Source organism: Odocoileus virginianus, chromosome 13 (genome assembly GCF_023699985.2).
Source record: "Odocoileus virginianus isolate 20LAN1187 ecotype Illinois chromosome 13, Ovbor_1.2, whole genome shotgun sequence".
In the NCBI taxonomy this organism is placed as follows: domain Eukaryota; kingdom Metazoa; phylum Chordata; class Mammalia; order Artiodactyla; family Cervidae; genus Odocoileus; species Odocoileus virginianus.
Window position 1 is genome coordinate 23,937,858 of NC_069686.1, and position 23,766 is coordinate 23,961,623.

At 38.8% G+C, this 23,766-nt stretch overlaps 1 protein-coding gene across 4 annotated transcripts in view; it reads right to left on the reverse strand.

Moving 5' to 3' along the window:
• Positions 1-2,497: 2,497 nt before the first annotated feature.
• CSRNP3 (cysteine and serine rich nuclear protein 3) overlaps positions 2,498-23,766 on the reverse strand; it is a 198,042-nt gene continuing 176,773 nt past the window's right edge. For all 4 annotated transcript variants that reach the window (XM_020891721.2, XM_020891722.2, XM_020891723.2 and 1 more), the window contains 2 exons: positions 15,202-15,498; positions 2,498-12,974 (listed from right to left, as the gene is read on the reverse strand). In XM_020891721.2, coding sequence (XP_020747380.2) covers positions 11,928-12,974; positions 15,202-15,498 — 1,344 coding nt within the window. In that variant the 3' untranslated portion in view covers positions 2,498-11,927. The remainder of the gene's footprint in view (positions 12,975-15,201; positions 15,499-23,766) is intronic.

A 23,766-nucleotide genomic window follows, 5' to 3' on the forward strand; every position in this document is an offset into this window, starting at 1 on the left:
CACCGTTTCACTCTCAATTTTGCATCTTTATCTAAGTTCTAGATCCCTATTTCCTTCTGTTCATTTGGTATTTTCACTGAGTATTCCAGCAACATTCCTTGTCCAAAATGAACACACCTCCTTGTAACACTAATTTCTGTTCATGATGCATCTATTCACTTGAATTCTCCCATTCACTTAAATTCTCCACCTGTAGTGTCTTGAGTCATCATCTTTTGGCTGTTTTTAATCTCTCTCACCCAAGAAGTCTTTCAAATAACCAGCCTTTTCTTTGCCATAATCGTCTGGATCCCTGTCCTTGCTTGTCTGGAGGGGACCTATCTTGTTCATGCTGCCCGCTTGTAATCTAGCGAAATGTCCTAAACATAGTAGGTCCTTGACAGTGATTTATGAATGAATAGTGACTTCAATAGCTACAAGGAAGATTTTTACTCTGGCATTCCCATCTTCCCAAACTGTCAGTGTCCTGCAACCACAGTGCTTTCACTGTTAAGCATCACTCTTACTCGGTTGAACCTCCTCTTCTAATACCTTCAAGATTTCCCTCCTTCCCTAAGGATAAAAGGAAGACTCCCCAGACTAGTCTTCAGAGTTTTGCAATATCTGAATAGATTTTCCTCATTGGATTGCTCATTTGTCCCTCAAGGTATATCATCTGCTCTTAGCAGCATCTTTCTAGTCTGCACAGAAGGGGGTGACCTGGTCCTGACTCAGTCTTTCCCCAAGCCATCCCACATCTTGGAATTTGGATGTCCCCTACCAGTAAAATTTCTTCCTCCTGTTGAATCTGACCCCATCTCCACCCTTTCAGACAGCCGTCCTTCCTTCATCTGAACTCCTGCAAACGCACCACTCAGATCTGTACTGCACATATGTCAGTAAACATATTTTAAGCGTCTACTATATTCTAGGTACTAAGTTGGATGCCAAGGACATGGTGAGTAAAAAGACACGTTTTTGGTTCTCAGGGAGTCCTGTAGAGGGAGTAAATAGGTAAATAAATTCAGTGAGACTTGAAGAGCTGTGTTGTCACCCAGTCATGTAGGCTGCCGGCTCTTTGCAGCCCCATGGACTGTAGCCCGCCAGGCTCTTCTGTCCGTGGAATTTTCCAGGCAAGAATACAGGAGTGGGTTGCTACTTCCTAGTCCAGGGGACCTTTCCGGCCCCAGGATGGAACCCGCATCTCTTGCATCTCCTGCACTGGCAGGCGGATTCTTTACCACTAGCGCCACCTGTAGCATCTGCATTTAGCATAAAAGAGCAGGTCATCCACCTTCAGGAGATTCAGAAAGGCAACATCAAGTTTGAAGGGCATTTGAGTTTTTGCTCAAAAAGTAAGTACTCACTAGAATTGTGCTGTCAGGAGGCAGTTGTGGGGTGTATATTTTGGGCGAAGGAGGAGGCAGAGAAAAAATAGTGTAGTAGGGTCAGACACAACTAGGCAACTGAACAAAGACAACAAAGGCAAAGTCGAGGCCGTCTGTCTGTGGGCAGTGGAACAAACAGTCTGATAAGTAAAACAGCTAGAGAGATTTGCTGTACCCAGATCTTCCCTCACCTCTTGGGGACATTCCAAAAGTGAAAGTCGCTCAGTCATGTCCAACTCTGTGACCCCATGGACTATACAGTCCATGGAATTCTCCAGGTCAGAATACTGGAGTAGGTAGCCTTTTCCTTTCCCAGGGGATCGTCCCAACCAAGCGATCAAACCCAGGTCTCCAGCATTGCAGGCAGATTTACCAACTGAGCTATCAGGGAAGTCCTGGGGACTTTCCAAAGAGTTTGTGTTTTATCTTGTCAACAATGAGGAAGGAACTCCACAGATTTTTTAAGTAAGTGAGCCACGCGACCAAATTTGTGTTCAGGGGTGATCAATCACATATTATGACTTAACTTTCAAAAATATAGATCCAGTGTTCAAATGTAAGAAAAACAAGTTGTTCGAAGACAGTGACCTATACATAATAGGAAATTAGGAAGGATCCATTTTCTTTTCTCTTCATTCTACTGCCAATAAAAAGAAGTTTGGTTACCTTGAGTCAGCATGATTAAACAGATAGGCATATATGTGTATGTATGTGTACATATTCTAAATACCAAATCACATAGATTCTGCTTCAAGCAAAGCAAAACACAAATACTACTAAACAGGTGAATTGCAGGATACTACTTACAAAAGACTGTATTTGCCTTGGTAAAAACATCCTCCCCAATTTCATTGGAATAGGAAGTCCCTCTCTGGCCCTCATATTTGTTTACATGTCATTACTTGAGGAAAGGGTTGAATACAGTTGAGGAAGAAAAGTGTTACTAAGCATCTTCACTTAGAGATCAATCACAGTAGAGTTAGCACATCTTTGAGTCATTTCACAGGAACTGGCTTCGCACACAACTTCTCAGGAATGTATCTGTTACACGGAAGGAGGGAGGTATTCTTGTATGTGTGTGACTGCCTTGAAGGTAAAAACAAAGGATTTACACAAAATGCAACAGTAGATACAATTTAGAAACTGGTTTTACTTTGCTGCAAACAAATGGACAAGATATTTGTACAATATATAATAAAAAGTACAGCATAATACAAGTGCCACTAATAAAAGAAACTTAAGGATAAGACTTAAAAATGCTTATTTGTAATATATATATATATACACACACTGCAATAAAAAGCCACAATAAATACACGAATTTCCATGTCATTCATAATAAATACTGAAAATATAAATACAGAAGACTACAGCTAATATGAATAAATTATTACAACATAAGGTCCAGGTTAAGTTCTGTTGACTATTACTGTAGCTTATTTTATATACCCTTTGGCATCTTTGATGTTGTAACTTATACACAAGAGAAATCAATCTAGAAACTATGTGACATACAACATGATGTCTTAGTGTAAAGTGAAGGTATGTATGAATTGTAGTTTGATTTTCTTCCTGTCAACCTTTCTAAGTGATTATATTGAGCATAACAGTAATAAAGTATCTATTGAAATATTGTTGAAATTGAGTAAAGGTCATAATAGGAGTCAACAAAAAGATAAAACCAATCACAATATAGAAAATGTTACATGGTGAATTGATCCCACTGTGTTTAGATTACTTTTTTTTTTGCCAGAAATCCAACAGATAAGAAACAAAAAACCCCACAAATACTCTCAAAAGACTTCCCTTGTGTAAAGACCATTCCCAATGTCTGAATGGTTCAATGTGGACTGAAGGATAACACCCAAGTGCTTTGGATCATTTGCTCTACCATTACATTCAGCTCACAAAATTTCACCAGGATTTGCAAATGTACCAAATTTCTATGGCAGCTGGAAAGTGGACACACAGTTGATGTCTAAGACTATGATCAAGATAAAGATACTGCAAAAGGTGACATTTGCCTATGCAACCAATTATACATACACATTTTAAATGGGGAGAATGCATTTTTGACCAATGTCAGATGACCTTTTCCTATTAAACTGTTATACCCTGTGACACTGAGGGAAACACATTGAAATAACAAAGTGCCATTTTCTGCATTAACAGGCATTAACCAGTACATATGTATTAATAGTTCTATCTTAAGAGGCTATTACACCAGAAATGCAATAAACTAAAATGAAAGCAGATCAGCTTTACTAAGACACGATAAAGGCTGAGGTTCTTAGGAACAGAGTTGTAATCTACATTTTTTTTTAAAAACTATTTCTGTACTGTAAATGTCTAGCATTTATTTTACATCAAACACTTTTGAAACATGTTTCACAAACTACGCCTCAGACTTATTTCCATAGAGGTGTCTAGAGTCAATTAAAACATGGGCCAAATGATTCAACATTCTTTACATAAGCAATCTATAGGTTGGTTGTTTTTTTTTTTTTTAAGCAAAAAAAGGTTATTTCCCCTAATGTTATTTATGGGGAGCGACCACATGGATGTGGCTGTCATTTCACAAGATCATCTGAGTTGGGGGAGTTAAGCAGCTGTACCTAGACTGGAAAAAATCCCATAGAGAGAGGAGACATTGATTCCAAGGTGCTCCTTATTTTCCTGCTAGTTCTAACTCCAAGCTGGAGGCAACTCTGAACAAACAGAAAAAGCTCTCTGCAGGGGGTGCTTGGGTTAAGTGATGTAATCAGAAAAAAATCACTACCCTCCTGGACTCCTCCTTCTGTTTTCAGGCCTTGTCAGGACAATACATTTTTAAAACATTGTGTGGAACCCTGAGAAGGCAAGCAGCCACTGTTTCCAGAACATGGGGACAAAGCCTGGGATCAAATGGTGGCTGAATATTTTCTCTGAAGTCATTCCATCCCACACCAGACTCTCCACCACCAGTCCATTCCCCAGAAAAAGTGGGAAAACTAGAGATTCTCCTTTGTCATTTTAGGGAATAGAAAGATGAATGAGCAAGTACCTATTTGGAAGCAAGAAGGGAGAAAATGCTCCCTTTTTGTAACTGTAACTTCTCAGAAAATTGAGCAGTTTAAAAGTGGAGTCACTTGATCCTAGTTCTGATATCTGTCACTGGGGATCTGAAACAGTCACTTTTCCTGATATCATAGCAATGGCAAAACAAAATAGAAGATAAAAACAAACCCAAAACTATAGCAACATTTGTCACGAGCAGGTCATGTTACTGAACATTGTCCCAGTATCCACATCTTTATTTTTAAAATTCTGATTTCTTAGGAGTCTTAGGGAATCATCAAATGTAACAAACACCAAAGGTAAGGGAAATCAGACTTTCTGAGGCTCCCAGGACAATGGCCTAAATCACCAAATCTGTTGCCAGGTGCCTAGTTCACAAAGACTGGCCAAGACATTTTCCTACTGTGAGAAAAGCCTAAAGAACTGGATTGTGTTGCTAAGGAAACCATTTTCCCCAGAGATGTTAAGAATAGATGGGTATCTATCCTGTAGAGCATGCCTGACTGACAGTCTTCCCTAGAGGTAGATGGATGAGTTAGATGACCTCGGGAGCCACAGGGCTATAAAATTTGAAGAATACAGAAGAATCTCAAACTTTCCATTATTCACACACAGTTGGCCATTTTAAGTATCTTTGAAAAGATGAAACTGTGCTGAGATACCCATTTGGCATGACTGGTGCCTAATGAATCAAGACACAAACAGTAACCTGTGGCAGTGGATGGACCTTATTTGGTTATGGTACAGAGGAAATGACTTTGTCAACTACTAAAATTTAAAATCAATTATATTCAGAAATCATTTGGGTATCATTAAAACATTCAAGGATCAACACTAAATTAAAAATAATTTAATTATTTTTAACCTTGGGTAATTTATATTCTAGTTTTAGATATTTGGGTTTTCCTTTTTAGAAGAATTCAGATAAGGATTTCATTTCATTTCTTCTTTCTCAAGTATCTTTTCAAAATGGTATATAGATCTTTGAATTTTTTAAAAGATAGGCGCTTTTTTTATGGCTAAGGAGAAAAGCTTGGTGGCCAACATAAAAAGGAACAAAACAGAATCGGATAAATTTTGCTACAAAGTTAGAAATTTCAGTTTTATATTGTATACATTCCCTACTTACAGACAACAGCAAAACCGTATTAGGAGGTCACACCACTGACAAGGTCATTTCTGGTCCTACCCAGCATAGCAGGAGAGCTTGATAAAGAGTTTGGGTGAAAGAAGCTCCTAGACAATTTTTAAAGAGGTATTTTCTAAGTCAATTCCCCTTCTAAAAATACTCATTAATAAATAACTTGCAATATCCTGCTAAGCCAGATAAAAATACTGGGAGAAAGCCCCAAGAGTAAGGAGAATACCTAACTAAGAAGTATTCCAAAATTACAACTGAAGTCATTCAAACAGGTCACATAAATTAATTTAGACAAAGGCTAGGCTAATTTCTACCATAAATTTGTCTTCTCCTAAACCCTTCTAATCAATATACATTAGCTTGAAAATATTTAAGCGGCCTCACACGTCACTAGAATGAGTCATTGAACTGAGTTGACCATCACCATGGTAACGAGTAATGCAAAGAAAGGAATGCCACCATTAGTACGCTGAATACAAGCATTGTCCAACATAAATTCTACATTCTTGAAACTTCAGTTCTGCCAGAAGCTTCTATGAGATGAAATAAAATGACACACTAGAGTTGGCTTTTCTTGAATTATAAGCAAGTGTAGAGTAGCAAGTGAAAACAATTACCCTGTATAGTGATATATTTATCACAAGTGAAAGAAAGTAGTCAACAACCTGACTTAAATCTTTGAAATTCAATTTCCATGAATGTACCAAGCACCTGAATTTACTAAAATCACAGGCTATATGTTAGATTACAAAAACTGTATAAAAAAATGAACTGGCTTAGGTTTTGAATCTGGTTGTACAGACCTTCCTGCTGCCCATCATTCTGTCTGAATCACCACTGCCAGGATACAGAAATCAAGGCATTATTACACTTACTATCCAGACAGCACAAAGTTAGACTAACCCCAGGGCTGCTTATCAAGTAAAATCCAGCTCACATCAAGCTTTTAAATTTGAATTTCTGATAAGAAAAAAAAAACCAAAACACATGCATTGTTAGAAAGGGAGGAGTGTCTTGCTCCCCTTTGTAGGAGAGGGCTGTAGGGTTGAAATAAAACTTAGAAACAACTGTTTTAAATAATCACATTCAATACACAGATTTGGCAGGTGAAATATTAAAGAGCTCTTTCATTTCCATATTCATGACTTTTGACAAGAATCTATCAGTCTTTTTAATATAAAATGTGCTTAAATCTTTAAAATAGTTTTTTTTATCATTCTGTAGCTCCGCATTATTTTTTTTAAAGCATCAAATTATTTTTAGATAAGAAGATGTAATTGATGGGAATAGTAGGTCACAGATGTGAACACCAACTGGGTTGTGAGGGTCCACACTGTAACTTCTAGGTTTGGGGTTGCTATTTATGAATCCAATTTTTCTAGTAAAATAAAATTGTAGTTTCTCAGATCAGCCGAAACTTTATGATTCTTAGGAGACACCATAACTTATTAAGCTTATAGTCCATCCTCACCGCACCCAAAATTCCTATAATTCTAGTGAGTTTTCAAATTGCTGATATTCAGTTAAATTAAGTCAATTACATTCTTTAATGCTACAGAAAACATCTGATGAGCTGTGCTATTTGCGCAGAGCTGTGGCATTCGGCTTAGGCATTTAAGTTACTCAAGCACAAGTTAGCAGATTTCAGAATGAATAAGGTAATCAGTAGTTGCAAATTTGTGTTAGAACTAAGAGTGATTAAGGCTTTAGCTTTTGGTGTTGGTTATGGTAAGAATTCATAGCTTAGTTCCAGTTTTGAATTATAGTTGTCTTGCCTTTGAAAGCATGAAGCTAGTTCCCATTTAAGGTTGGTATTTTATACACCGATTACAATAATGAACTCTGAATTATCTTGAGACAACAAGGAGCAGATGCCACTTTGAAGAGAAAGATTAAGTCTGTGTTTGGAGAAATGGAAGTCTTGTGGCACCTTTTAAAAGCACAGCCTCTTAACGTTGGAGGATGTCGATTTTCTACCTGCTAACTCAATGGTTTGTAATCCCTGGCTAAAAGTAAGGATGCCGAGTGACCTGTTTTCTACAAGCTGCAAGGCAATGCTGTTGGAACCAGGAACTCAAGCTTAGCTATTTTATAGGCTCTTTGTAAACAGAAATGAGTGATGGTGTTCTACATTGTTGCTTCAAAGGTTTCCTGGGTTATATGTGAGTCAACCTGCCTTTGAAACTGTCTGGTAGGAGTGCTGGTATAAATTTAATATAACTTACATAGGTCTAACACCGAAGAAGGAATTATGTGAAAATCTCTTTTTCATTGGGTTAAGTTCTTCTAGTTGTGGACAAATTTAATTCATAAATTTCAGATAGAGAGGGAAGTAGGAGGATCCAGTGAGTTCTACTAATTTAGGCAAAAGAAGTCATCTTTTTTAGTTGCAGTTTTCATGTAGTCAGACAAGAATTGATGTTGTTTTTTCCTAACATCACTTTATAAAGTCATAACTTAAAAGGACTGCAATGAGACTTGATTATTTCATTCTACTTTTCATCATTATCACAATCCCTTAGAATTTGTAGTTTCCCCCTCTTTTTAACCACCCAGGACAGTTCCTTTAACATAGTAGGTGTTCAATAAGTATTTGTTAAAAGAAACAATTGATAAACACATTCTAAATATATCAAGACCAAGAGGATTTTGACTTGTACAACAATTTCAGAAGTTTAACCAAAGAATCAGTGATATATCAGTTAACAGGAAATAAATCATTCATTTCCTTGCTTAACGACAACCAAACCAGAATTCTGCCTAGAAGTCATCTGTTGGAGGATAAAATTTTAAAGAACATAATCATTTATAATCTCCTTTTTCCTTTGTTAATGTGTGACCAGTGTTTCTGTAATTCATTGTTTTTATTGGGGGCGGTATTGCTGGGCTATATATGATTATGAAGACTTTAATAATAAAATTAATTAGTAAGTATTCATTTCAAATTTTATATGTGATTGGCACTCTGGGAAAAATTCTGTTTCACCACAAAGAAAAGACTGGCTTTCAGAAAGTAACCATATTCTTCAATTAACCAAAAGACAGAAGACAAATGGATTTTACTGATGTCTTAAATAATCAATGATCAAGAGAAGGGAAAAAAGTAAATCTCTTTGATTGATTTCTTTCTCCCAGAGGAAACCTAGAATGACAAAGGAAATGCAAGCTGCTCCAGCCACTTGACTTGCAAATCAATTTGGCCTGGATTATAACCGGGAATTAAACCCTAATAAAAGGTAGAGGGCTGGTGCTAAAACAACAGAGACTAAAGCACGAAGCTTTGCCATTGACAGTGAATGACTAAAAAGCCGTGTGTCTAAACAAGACTATAATTTGGCTAGCTATACTACGGGGGGGAATACAACAGCTGCAGGTCAGGTCACTGTGTCTCCGTGTAAAGATCTGAAGAATCCACTGGCTGTGTTCAGCTCTTGGTCCCCATTTAAAAATGCTCAGAAAAACTGTAGCCCTTCCTGGCATGTGGGCATTTTTTTGTTGAATAGACGATCTATTAATGGAAAAAAAAAAGTCAAATGGCACACTGTGCTCTCTCAGCTTTTCTGGGAAAAAGTAACAATGAAATGATTCCACCATTAGTATTATTTACAACTTTGAACCAGTATATTTAAAATATAGCTTTAAAAATCATCTTCATTTCCAGACCACAGTTTTAGATCATAAAACCCAACCAAATGCTAGGGTAGGGAAAATTCAGTACTCGTTATTGGCCTAAAATCTGTCATTCTCTGATGTGTGGTATTACACCTACTGTGTGTGTTGAGGGAGGCATGTGTGTGAGTGTTTTCATAGGTAATCTGTGTATGTAGGCAATATTGAGAGGTTAGGTTATAAATATATATATGAACGTTTGGAACAGAAGCTCTCGTGGCTGGAAGGTTAATCCTGTGTAGCTGTGACTTCTGACCCCAACTAGACAGATGGGGAAAAAGTTGTTTTTTGTTTGTTTTCCTGTTTCTAGGTTAAGCATCTTTTTGGAAATGAAGCTACAAAACAGAGACCCAGTCCAACATAAACAACTAGGTGTCAACCTTCTTGTGAAAATAAAGCTGAACTGAATTAAATATCCATCCTTTCAGAATCTAGACTGGCATTCTACCCTTCAATCCCGCACAGAGACACCTCTGCCCCACTCTGCCGCACTGTGTTCCAAGCATAAGCTGAGTGCTTCACACATAAGTAACTATTTTAAAGGCTTGCAATGGTCTAGTCAATATGGCACACAGGATTTTTCATGTGCCCAAGTGAAGGAACAATAGTTTCTTGTCATTTTCTCTTTGGGCCTGTGCTCTTTAGCTTGTATTGATGGGGGAAAAATTTGGAGATCAAGCACTAAAAACTGTAATTTTACAGACAACATGAGATATGCTATCAAGATTTGAGCAAAACCCCAATCTGAATAGCCCAAAGGGCCTGTCATTCAAGGAGCATCCCTGCCCCCATTACTACTACCTCCATAAAGACCAGCCCAAAGCTGCTTTAATGTTAATACTAAGGGTTCTAAGGTTGGGTTGGCTCATTGTGGGGTAGAGTAGGAGCTGTAACCAACTGCACAGTGGAAGAGCTGCCAGGTAAACATGTTTTCCCCAAGTCAAGTCTTAGTAGAAACTCTTCCATTGGAGGACTTTCTCTAGACCAAACATTTTTAAATTCAGTGAAATAAAATAGTAGTTTTTAAGGACTTGAGATCTACAATGTATTTATACCCATATTTCTAAACATCCAAGTCTAAGAGACAAAAAATAAGTAGTGATGCAGTCACTGAATAGCAAGGCATGTCCACATTTCAAAGAGGCATAAAATGTGAAATGACATAACAATAGAAGGTCAAAAATATGAAACAGATTTAGCATAGTCATATTGCATTGGAACTAAAAAGTTAGAACACACTATTTAGTTACCTAAACTAATTTACAGGAAAAACAGGATCTTAGAAGTCCTCCGACGAACCAAGTGCAGATAATCTAAAGGTGGGGAGTGCATGTTTTATTTCTATCTGTCCCCTTTTATAAGAGAACATGAGGTAATTAGAAAGTATTCAATGCATTCTGGACTGTTCTGCTAATTGTCCCAGGCAAGAGAAATCAAAATACTTCAGAAAAGTAAGGCCTAGTTGAGTATTTGGGTAGAGGCCCCCACTTCAGTCAGCTAGTCACTAAGTGTAAATTTCATGAGACACTCATTTTTGTAGAGACGGATTGATCACGCTGTAGAAAAAGGCTGGTTGCTGAGGCTGTGTCTCTTCCATGTTTTCTCAGCCTTCTCTGCTTTGACCTAGTTAGGTCTTGAGAGCAGTGAAGGAAAACAGGTCATTTTTCCTTCATAAAGTATCATTGGATTGATTCCTCTATTTAATTCTATGAACCTTATAATAGTTACAGATTTTAAAAATGTTTTTTTTCTTTTAATTTTTCATCTCAAAGAGTTCTTAGTCCCCACCCCTCACAAGTGACCATGAAGGGGCATAAAGTGCATTTTGATGCAGGGGCGTAGAGTTTGAAGGTGCTGTCCGAGCTAAGAACCAAGATGATGCTGTGTTTAAAAAAGAAAGGCAATTCCTTCTACCTCCATCTCTGGAGTCAGCTGAGGGAGGGCAATGAACTAGGCCCTCACCAGAGGATTGTCCTAACTCTTAACTTTAGAGAAAACTGTGTAAGGACCTGCACATACAGACTCATTTGTTTGTCCAAAATAGCAAAAATAGGCCTATTTCACCCTTAAGAAAGTATTTGCAAATCTGATCAGACATGATCATAAAAACGTGAATGGATTCCAGAGGCAATCCATGTGGGCATGCTCGGTGGTACTAACTATGCATCTTCAGCTGAAAAGAACATGCTGCAGTTCGTTTTCATCAGAACATGACTTCTAGCTACCATAAATAAAATACACAGGGGGCAATTAAATCTTTTTCTTACAATAATAACTTTTACATTAAAAAGTCACCGTCATCTTCAGATATATCGAAAATTAGGACTCTAAATCTTATTTCCCAGTCTTAGTTAACAATCTTGCACAGGCCCGATAATCCAAAACTTGGAGCTCTGATCTGCACAGCTTGGCAGGTTTCACACAGTTTGACAGGTAGGCAACTGTGAGATATGCTTTTTTTAAAATTAGCATTTTCTATCAAAACAGTCTGAAATCATTTAAAATCCTCATAGAGACTGCGTTTGTGCAACGGCACAGTCACGTAGCTAGAAAGGAGAAAACAAAATACAGTCTGGATGCTTCACCACGGGCCAAGTTTTCTTGGTCCTCAGTTGAAACCACAACGAGCCCAGGAAATCCAATTAAATACAGTGCTTTAAATAGGAGAAGAGTTAGTCTTAGAATAACTTAAACTAAACAGGGACAGTCTCGACCACGGGCGATTTGATGCATTCTTCGTGCAATCTACTCTTTTCTGCAAGGCTCAAAGGATCTTCAGCAGGATGCTCTGAAATGTGACTGTCACCATTCATCGCAGAGACAAACCCTTCCTGGGAGGGGCCTTTCAAGTATGAGTGAAATTCCACTTGAGGATGACTGGACCTGTGTTCGGGATATAAGCTATTGCAGGGCACTCCGCCGTCATTTTCCGAAGAGGAGCAGCAAACGATGACGGAGGGGTTGGCGGCTGGATAGTGGGAGGCGCCATACGCCTCTTCGGCTTGCCGGGCGTAGTCCACGAACTGCTCCGGGGTCATGGTGTAAGGCACCAGCGAGAGGGTACCGCTCTTGACAGTCTCTCTTTCCGGATAGTTCTCAGAGATCTGGCTGGGCGTTCCTGGAATGTGGCTATCTATTTGGTAATAGAGGGTCGAAGAGCTGGCATAAAAAGGAGCGTTCTTTGCGTGGCTCTCGTGGACGGCGGTGCCATCGGAATAGCAAAGGACGGAAGGAAGAGGGACCACGTCGGCGTGAGGACCCAGCCCTTCCACGAAACCGTCCCCTTTCCCGTCGTCGTCGTCGTCGTCCTCCTCCTCTTCCTCCTCCTCTTCCTCGGACTCGCTGGGGGCCAGGCTCTGCGTGCTGGAGTCCGTGACTCCGCTGCAGAAGCTGCTGCCGTCCTCTTCCTCCTCTTCCTCCTCCTCCGCCTGGCAGTCTAACTCCTCGGCCGACTGCAGGTGCAGCACGGCCGCCTGCGGCTCCGTCTCAATCTCGAAATTGTCTGCGAGGGCGTATTCGACCGAGTGGGCCACCGGGCCCATGGCACTGCCGTGCGCGCTTATCTCCCCGGGGCAGCCGTTCAGCGCGGGGATTGGCTGCTCGCGGTTTTTCTCCAGTTCGAGTTTCATTATTGTGTGCAAAAAGTGAGTCCGGACGCGGATCGGGTTGAATTCAATTCTGCCGGCTGTGTTACTACAGCCTTCTTTAGTGCAGCCACAGGGGAAAGACATGCGATCCACCTTGGGAGGAAGAACACAGATTAGCCCCCCTGGAGCTCAACAAATCACATCAAAATCCGGTACCTCACGGCAAACCCTTGGAATCTGGGATGACAAACCCACTCACGCCAGAAAAAACGACAATCAAACAGCAAACAGAAACAAAAGGGGGAAGTGAAGGCTTAGGACAGAAGAGTTAAACTAATTTTAAACCTATGCTCCAAATAAAAATGAGTCGATGGTATGGTTTTAGTTCGTTTATCCCTCCTGTGCTTGCTTTACTTCTGTTTCCATCCTCCCTTACCCCTTCTCTCCAGCCCATTAATTTCGGTCCCATTCCCCCCACCCCACCCCCCGCCCCATGTTTCTCCCCCTTTCCTGAGCTCTCTTTTTTCAGCAGCAAGCCAGCTCACATGCCCAATTTTAAACAAATTCACTGCCCTCGTACTCTTCTGCTATTTTTAGTCTAAATAATATGACACTCCTCACACTAGCCAGGAGTTTTTTCTTTTCTTATTATAAAAAACTTCTCCGCCTGAGACACCATTTAGTCTCATGCAGCCTGATAATTCACTCGCATTGGTTCACTGTCTTATTCTTTTGGGTCCTTGGTACTTGATGCACTGTGGGGGCTGCGATAGGTATGCACGTTCATGACTGTGCCTGGAGGACTCCGGTTTAGTTGCTGGCTCCCCCTCCCCTATCCCCCCCTTAGACTACAGGCTTCTCTAGAGAAGCTGCTTATTTAATCAATGCCCCCGAATTACTCTAATAATTGGACTCTGTAGATAGAGTGATTGGGTGCAGCAAAGCTGTAAGCCTGAGCTCCCCACTCAGGTGATGAGTGGAATTCTGGGCATCCCAAGGAACACCTAAGATATGCTTACTGTCTTAGACCCCATCTCTATGCAGACCAGAGTATAGGCAAGCAGGAAGAACTTGCCTTTCAAGCTCAGGAATTTCCCATGTTACAGAGAAGAAAGCAGATTCAATCCCAGTCATCCTGGCCCCAACAAAAAGCAGTAGCAGATGTCAGAGCCAGAATCTAGAGTCGCTTTCTAAGCTGTGATTTCCTTTTCTGTGAATCCACCTCAAGCAACTGCTCAATGGATGAGAACTGCCTTCTCCTTTTGTCTGCCTGAGGGCTTTAACTGAAAAAGTTGAATTTCTGCATAAAATACCACCCCCTATCTAATCACATAGCACCAATGACACAGATGGATAGGAACCTGAGAATCATCTAGTTCAGGGGTTGGTAAGCTTTTTTTTTTGGTAAAAGGCCAGAGAATAATTTTAAGCTTTGTGAGTCATACAGTCTCTCCAGCAACTATTCATCTCTGCTGTAGACTTATGAAAGCAGTTATAGGAAACATGTAAACAAAAAACAAAAACATAGCTGTGCCGCCATAAAACTTTATATTTACCAAATCAGGTGGCAGGCCAGATTTGACCTGAGAGTAATCATTCCCCAGCCCCTGATCTAGTCTAGCCCATTCAGGTCAGAGGTGTGAAAACTGAACCCAGTAAGCTTACCTGACTTGCCAGTTTCACACAGTGGCAGAAAACAGAGCCAAGAGAACTCAGTGTTCTGAAGTTTCAGTCTAATCATGATTCCACTAGTCTGCACCACTTCTAACCAATCATCATTTTATAGCCCATGGATGGATTAGAGAATGCAAACTCAAATGGTAGGGATGACATGATCTCCCTGGCTGCTTGTTAGAAGCCAAAATGAGCTCGTATAATAAATGAATCCAAGGGGAAACAATTTCAACTGATAATTGCAGCTTGGATTGCCTTTCACACTATGTCATATATGTGTGTACATATATTATGTAATATGTGTGTATATGTATATATTAATATGTATACACACATTTATATATTATGTATACTATGTATATCATATATAAATATATGTACAAATAATATATTATATAATGTACAAATAGATATATGTGTGTATAGGTAATACACATATATAATGTATAGAATATTATGTATGCATATATTTATATAAATATGTATATATGCATGCTTATATACTATATATTATGTATAAGTATATATATTACATGTACTCATAAATGTCATTGAATTAGTATTTCTCTCTTCTTGAATCATGTGTCTTGCCTTGCTTCAGAGTTTTTCCACGTGTGGGAAACTTCATTATATGTAACACAACTGCCTCTTTAGCGGGTAGTGTGTAATGTCTTGCCTTTGGGCTCCCTGAAATTCCAATCCTTACCTGACACTTAATGCCTGCCAGGCTGCAGGCGCACGTCTCTGGATCACAGAACGCCCGGCAGTCACAACCACAGTCCTCTCGAGATAAGCGGATGGCCCTCAGCTCGTGCTTTTCCTCCACATCAATCTTTTTAACTCCAGAGGCCCGAAGCAGTGCTCTTCGCTTTTTTGTTGGCAGGGGTTGAAGAAAGAAGTACTCATCCACCTCGGTATTGTCTAAATCAATATCATCATCAGAAATGTCATCCACTGTAAGAGTGCTCGCTTCTTCAGATTCCACGGTGCCGTTCTTTGTCATCTAGAAATACAAAGCAGCAAATAAGAGACTTAGCAGGTTTGAAAATCCCCACTTTTGCACTTGGTAAGGATGAAGTTATTATATAACACTATGTCCCTATAATCTATAAGTGTTTGTGGATAGGTGTGGAAGATTAAGAGGTCTGCACTTCCACTTACAAATGATTCATATGGGATGAAAAAAAAACCAACTGTGAGTCAAATAATTTCCTCTTACTTTTCTCTTTAGAGAAGTTACAGGAAGGCACATGAACATACCAAAATGATAGGCTTTTATATGGACACAAGACCTATTAATTGGAACTCTTAACCTCCTAATCTAGGAGCTACAGTTGGAGCTTTCAGCCAGCATGATGTGAAACAGGCCAAAGGTTACGGATGCCCATCAGTGAAAGCTATCTTTAGACTCAGTTCGTGATGGACACATTTGATGTCGGGATAAATGTGTCCTTGTTCAGAGGTGATAGCATCTTAGTGGAAGCCACTGCCACCTAAATCAGCAAAACATGTCCTTGAAACAGCAACTCTGTCTTTTGGGCTCTAGAGAAGCCATGTACTAGGAAATAAAGTTTTGCTGCCCTGTGCTGTTGGGATTACAAACATGGTTTCTCTACAGAATGTTCCATGACCGAGGCCTGGATATGAAGCAGTCAGGTCAGTGTGCTCCCAGTAAGACAAGAGCAGATGGCAGTGAGGCAGGCTCTTGCACACAGGTACCCAAACAAACCCCGCCCTCAACGGAGAGCATAGGAAACTACCCACAGCAGTGCCTTCCGCAATAGGGCCCCTGAGGGCGGCTGGGTCTCATACCATAACTGTTCTCTCCTGTGTATGTTTCTTGTCTAAATTAATTTCATTCATCAGGAAACCCAGAGTCAGTATTTCACTTCTTACTGCCATATCACCACATAACGTGTTTGCTTCATAAAAACGCATTTAGAAAGAGACACTTCCTCTGAATATGAGCAAAACATATATTCTAAGAAGCAGCACAGGAATAAATGCAGAAACTCAGTAAGGGATATTCAAGGAAGTTCTAAATAGAACTTTTTTGATTCTTTAGCTTTTCAATGTATTACTTTATGGATTCCGTTAATTGTAATCATTACTATGCTTTTTGATCTTAACAACAATTCAGTTATTACACAGTTAAAATACCCTGGTGACAGTGGACATCATTTTCTCATCTTCATAGGAAAAAGTCTGACATTTAGAGAAGGATATTTATTGCTGACCAAAAATCCCAAACTTGACAACTTGACAACTCTGAATGTATTAAAAAGCAAATAAAAGGTTGATCTTTGCCCTCAGGTGGAGGAAGCAACACACTAGCAAGTGTGTGTGTGTGTGTGTGTGTGTGTGGCAAAGAGTCCCTGAAATACATTCTCAAAAGCTGTTGATTTACTAGATAAATTTTTTTTTATTCCAGAGTTTAAATCTATGTTCTAACAAAGTTAAGCATTTCCTTTTATTGGGTTTTGTTTCTTGCTGTGATCTGTAGTTTATTACCTTCCTTGAAATTTTTTTATAAATGCATTGGTTAAGCTGTTTTCATTTTTCTTTGATGTCCACTAATACAATATTACTTTGTTTGGCTGCTGTTAGCACTTTTGCTAATTCTTATTTGCCAACAGAAGCATCTTCCTATCTGTAAAGATTTGATTTTTGAAGGAATTCAAGTGTATAACTGCCTAACATATAACTCAATCCTCTGAGATAGGTAAATCTGCATTAACCAACAGGAGGGTTACCTTTCCTATTTTGTCATCTCTGTGGCATTTAAATTATGTTTTCATTAATTCTTGGCTTGTCTATGTGAACTTCATCAAAATTCTGACTCCACAGCACATGCAGGACACGTAGGACTCAGCATGATTCATTTCAGTACCTCCTTCCTGCTTAATCTCCATGTTCTATAATATTTATGCTCCCTGTGCAGCTGGTAACGTCACAAAAACAACAAAGAACTTCATTTCATATGTTTGATTTTTTAAAAAAAAATAACGGTGGCTGTCATATAACATGAAATCTAAAAATCAATAAAAGTAAGCAAACATTTTAAAAACATGAAAATTTTTAGGACCACATGAATAACCCAACTGGCATCTAAAAATGAAAAAGAAACAACTGTATCTCAAACTACAGATGATGCTTATTCCAATACCACACGATCACTCACTGATCCCATTCCTGAGCATTTATCTGGAGAAAACTATAATTTGAAAAGATACATGCACCTCAGTGTATATTCATAGCAGCAGTATTTACAGTTGCAAAGACATGGAAGAAGCCTAAATGTCCACTGACAGAAAACTGATAAAGAAGATGTGGTGTGTGTATATATACGTATATATATATATATATATGTCTGTGTGATGAAATAGTAAAAAGAATGAAATGATGCCATTTGCAGCATTGTGAATGAAGCTAGAGATTATTATAATAGGGGACGTAAGTCAGACAGACAAAGATAAACATCGTATGGTATTGCTTACATGTGGAATCTAAAAAAAATGATAAAATGAACTTACCTACAAAACAGAAATAGACTCACAGAAAGAAAAGAAATTTATGATTACCAAAGGGAAAGGAGAGAAGAAGGATAAGTTAGAATTTGGGATTAAAATATACACACTACTATATATTGTATAAAATAGATAACCAATAAGGTTGGTTGTTGGTTCCCTGTATAGCACAGGGAACTCAATATCTTGTAATAACCTATAATGGAAAAGATACTGAGAAAGAGATACACATATAAAAAACTGAATCACTTTGCTGTGTACCTGTCACTTAAATTACAATAAGCAGTTTCATTTTAAAATAAAAATTCAATTAAGAATCTAAAAATCCTTGATACAGAGTGCAAACTATTTTTACTCTTGTTCAAGAAACACAAGGGCTCTAATCAAGATTTTAAAAATCTCATATTATCACTGAAGTGGTCTGGCAAGGTTTTCTCCTCACTTAGCCAGTATCATCTCTGTCATTTCTAGTGAAGACTGGAACTATTCCCGTTCATCCTAGTTAACTGGCTTATCTTCCCCCCTCACAGTATGTGGTTTGGTGTGTAACCACTGACAGGTACTATTCTCTATTATCCCCTTGGAAGTCTTTCTCCAACTCTCTCTAGGATATGCCCATTTGCACCTTTAAAACTCAGGCCAAACCTACTGAGTTTAAATGCTCTTTTAAATTAGAGTAGTGCATACATTATTTTCAAATGCATTTTCTATATTAGAGCAATGGGGAAATAAGCCAATGAGCATTTTATTTCTGTTCACTAACTCATGTTCATTTCGCTTTCAAGATCTAGTACAACAAACTCTGGGGAGTCTTCCAAGATTTCCTCATCTGTTTTTGCTGACTCCTTTACCCCATGACCCATCTTCACAGGAATATTTATTTTGTACATTTTTTTTCTCTTTGACATGAATGATACCTTTAAATGTCTTTTTCCTATCTTAAAATAGAATCATTGAATTTTCAGACTTTAGTTAATCAAATGCAGCCTCCCTATTTTATGCATTCCTGAAGCTCAGATTATTAACAATTACAGCCTCTCCAAACTGTGCTTAAAGAATCTAATCCCTGACTCCTATTTTAGTATGCTTTTCCCTGTATAAAACAGATGGATTCCAAGTTTCCAATAGTACCTAATGCAGTATGGGGACTATTAATATAATGTGGAATTAAACCACAATGTATCTAAAAAGTTCCTTTGTTTATAAAATAAATGCATACAGAGTAACAAGCACATTCAAAAAAATGCTCTCTTTTGAAGTTGATTGCTTAGAAGGCAATCTGTATCTTGGACCATTTCTGGCTCAGTGTTGTTTTCCCAAAGAATGCTGCCTTTCCAAGAGCTCAAAGAAGGCTTGCCAAAAAATGTGGTTTAAGGAGACCATCAAATGATACTGACCTTCAAACCTGCTTGTGTGTGTGTGTGTGTATGTGTGTGTGTGTGTGTATGACAGAGAATGAGAGAGAGAGACTGGAGGTGGGGGTGAAAGAGAGGTGAGAGAATCAGATGTGAGATAATAATAGCAATATGAATAACAATAGTTTTGAATTTGCATGTCACTGCTTCAAGCACTTAACCTGCATAAGCTCAATGAGCATCACAAAATATCTCATAAAGTAGATATTAGCATTAGATTGTTTAACTAATGGGGAAACAGGCATAGGAATGCTAAATAACCTGTCCAAAATCATAGGCAGTGAGGTATGTACCATGTCAGAATCCTAAATATTTAACTCTGCAGCTTATGTTCTTAACTGCTTTGATAATTACTTAGATACACTCTTTTTAGATATTTAATATATATTCAATAATCTTTTGTGCTTATTTTACATTAGGCTCTAGGTGTGTTGGTACACAAGATATGGGTCTTGAAATCAATGGATTAAAAAGAAGAGGAATCTAGTAATTTTTGAAGGTGGGAGGAGAAAGGGACAACAGAGGATGAGATGGTTGGATGGCATCACCGACTCAATGGACATGCGTTTGAGTAAACCCTGAGAGCTGGTGATGGACAGGGAGGCCTGGCGTGCTGCAGTCCATGGGGTCACAAAGAGTCAAACACGACTGAGAGACTGAACTGAACTGAACTGAACTGATAAAGATTTCCTAACTGAACTTGGACACAGGGCACTGAGACTATGCAGAAGGGGCAACTGGTGGCTCGGATGGTAAAGAATCCACCTGCAGTGCAGGAGACTGGGGTTTGATCCCTGGATTGGGAAGATTCCCTGGAGAGGGAAGTGGCAACTCACTTCCAGTATTCTTGCCTGGGAAATCCCATGGACAGAGGATCCTGGTGGGCTACAGTCCATGGGGTCACAAGGATGATACAACTTAGTGACTAAACCATCAGAAGGGGCATCTAGTGGTGGGGCTAAGTGGTGGAGTGAGGAGGGTAGGCTTCACATCTAAGCTTGAATCTGAAGATGGAATAGCAGTTAGCTGAACAGGTGGAAGCAGAAGGCAGTCCCTGATGAGCAACAATAGCTTTAAAGGCCTGAGATGGGACAGAGCTTTCACTGGCCTACAAAATATCCAGACTGGATGAACTTGTGTGGCATCCCTTCCTGTCTTGGCCCATAAGCAAAAAACAAAAAGTAAATAAACAGAACATTTTCAGAAAGTAGCATCCCCCTTCCTCTGCCTTAGCCATCTTCAGGTGATAAGTAATGTCTTAACTCATAATTTGATTTAATGATCCTTATATTTATCTCATTTATGTGTACGTGTGTTTATATTGTATTGGAAATATCTTGAGGGATGCTGTGTGTGTGTGTGTGTGTGTGTGTATTTGCTTTGTTCTAATGATGCTTCTTAAGATAGGACTTAGCTCTTGAGCCACTGTGTAAACTTGTCCAGACTCACTCTATAAATTAAAGGATTATTGCTTTTCTTAAACAGAATTGAAACTCCTTACTTTTGCAAATCTATCTGATATGTACTGATAAGTATGAGTAAACAGAGTAAAAGTTTTGCCCATCTAAATATGTTTGAGGGATGGGACACGTTACACATTACTTCCAGAATCAGCAGAGTGATTCTTAGACTATCCTGAATCAAGGACCAGAACGGATGGGGGAGTGAGTGGGGTGGGGGATTGATGAGTGGGAGATTATCAACTCAGTAGTCATTTTTTTTTCCTATATCACGTGGTGGATATATTCTACTGTAAATTCCAACAAGATGAACTTTTTGATGAATTGAAGGCTTGAAGACACTAATTTACTGTAAAATAATTATAGTAGGAAAACAGTACTGAAAATATGGATCGATCATAATGCTGAAAACAAAGCGAAAAACCACAAAAATAAAAACACTTCCTTTCAGTGGTTTAAGGTGTTCTTAATAATAAAAACTCCTGGTTATTACAAACTCATTGACACATGTAACAAGGACAGTGGCAATAAGAATGTGAAAAAGTAATTCAATTCCACAATAATGAGGATGATGTGGAGAATGACCCAAGTCATCATATATTGAAAACCAGGTACTGAACTCTCTACTTTACATAAATTATCTCACCTGATTTGCAAACAATCTTAGGAAGTATTTTAACAGTTGAGAAAATTGGAGCATGGAGAAGATAATTTGCTAAAGTCTAGCTACTTAGATAATTGGTGATTGTACTGAGAATCAAATTCAGGTTTTGTTTGACTCCAAGACTGAGCCAGGCTCACAAGAACAATTTGGAGTGAAAATTCTTAGAGTAATATTAATAGAAAACCTGTATGGAAGAAAAGAGAAGGATATGGTTGCAGTTACACTCCAAGAGCTGATCTCAGTGCTGTGGGGCAGGAGGTAAGAGAGCAGAAAAGCTTCCTTATAATTAGCTCATTCAGAAATTTTAAAAAATATATGATTCATACACAGAGAACAAGAGCTCAAAAAAGAATACAGGAAGCCAGCTGAAGATATGACATTCTCGCCAGTGAGCATTTCCTTTGAGTAATCTATTTTGTGAGCTTGTGGAGGTGTTCTTTCTAATAGACATGCCAGCAAAAGAAGCTAGTCCAAGTGATAGCTACCACTGTTGAACTCGTGTTACTTTTGATTTTCTCGGCTGACTTGTAACTCATTTACCCTGTGCTATATGCTTAGTCACTCAGTTGTGTCTGACTCTTGGGACTCAGTGGACTGTAGCCCACCAGGCTCCTCCGTCCATGGGGATTCTCCAGGCAAGAATACTGGAGTGGGGTGCCATTCCCTTCTTCAGGGGATCTTCCCAACCCAGGGATCAAACTCAGGTCTCCTGCATTGCAGGCTGATTCTTCACTGGCTGAGCCATCATCGTTTACCCTAGGAGCACTTAATCAGCATAGTATGCTGCCTAATTTTGTAGTAGTATATTAGTTTTGGTGGTTGGTTTTATGTATATTTCCCTCATTATAATGGGAATATGTTGAGAACAAGGACCACCAGCTACTAGTCTGCTGGGGAGATGACCGTTTAATAACGTTTAATAAATATGATAGAGTGTGGTAAGTGCAACAAAATATATGAGCAAGTTATAGAAGCAGTGGAGAGGAGGAAATGACAGACAAATAAAATGGGAGGGAGATACAAAGACACAAAGTAGAATCATTTACTTCCTATTCTGATTTCACAGTCTGTATCAAGGAGAAAAACCTTTAAACAAGAAATGGGAGAACAGATACGTTAGGAAGAATTTCATGTAAAAAAAAGAAGGTGGGAGGTAGTCCAAGAGTGCTCAGCAGTTTTATGTAAGAATCCTTAGGTCTGGGCTATTCATGTTTTAAATCAACGAAAAAGTTGAAAGTTATGACTGCTCTGTCTAGTATCTGCAAAGAGTCATGGGGAAAGGAATTAAAAGGTAATCAAAATGCAAGTGAAGTATTATTTTTAAAAGTGCAAATTCTAGATAAAATTCCAAAAAAAGATGATTTAAAAAGATGGTCTCTGTACAGGTGAGAGCAGGGAATAGTGACTATTAGACTATTGCCTGGGCTCATTAGGGAGAGAATGTCCATTTGCCAAATTAAAATTCATGCAGAATCTTAACCTATTAAACAAACAAAAGTGAGAAAAGTATCCAAAGCCCTGACCCGATGGAACATAACTGGAAAACCAGTGATCTAGTCTTGAGATTCTCTGACAAAGTTTCTTATGTTCTGTGCATGGAAGGATGGAATACCAACTGATTAATAAGGGTATGGTTGAATGCATGGATTTTAGTTAGTTGAAATGTTGAAAATGTTTCAAAGAACAGAGATGCTTAGCCTCTTTGCACCACCAATAAGGCGTGTGCTACTTAGAGATTCTATTGGCAGTAGAGACCAGTCCAGGAAAGGAATCTCCATGAAGGTCACCATGGGGTGGTGACAAGGATCCTCTGAGAGGGTATCATGAACTTGGCCCTGTCTTGTTAAATGTAGTTTTTAAATAATATCTTGGATGGATAACTAAAAGGCAGGTTAGCACATTTTTCAGATACAAGATCAAGTTCACTCAAAAAAAACCACAAAATTTTATTGACTGCTCTCTGTATACCATGTATAGTACTAAAGAAGATTCTTACCTAGGAGATGTTAAAAAGTTTTAATTTGCATGATGATGCAGACCTTATTTACCAGGCCTGATATGCATATTTTCTTCCTTGTCTTTTTGTTGTTGCTTTACTTACCACTAGCATAATATGAACAAACAAACTGATTAAGATCCAAAAAGCTCCTGTACCTTTAGCATATACCCGTGGATAGAGTATCTATAGCTCTAGCAGGTAATGTA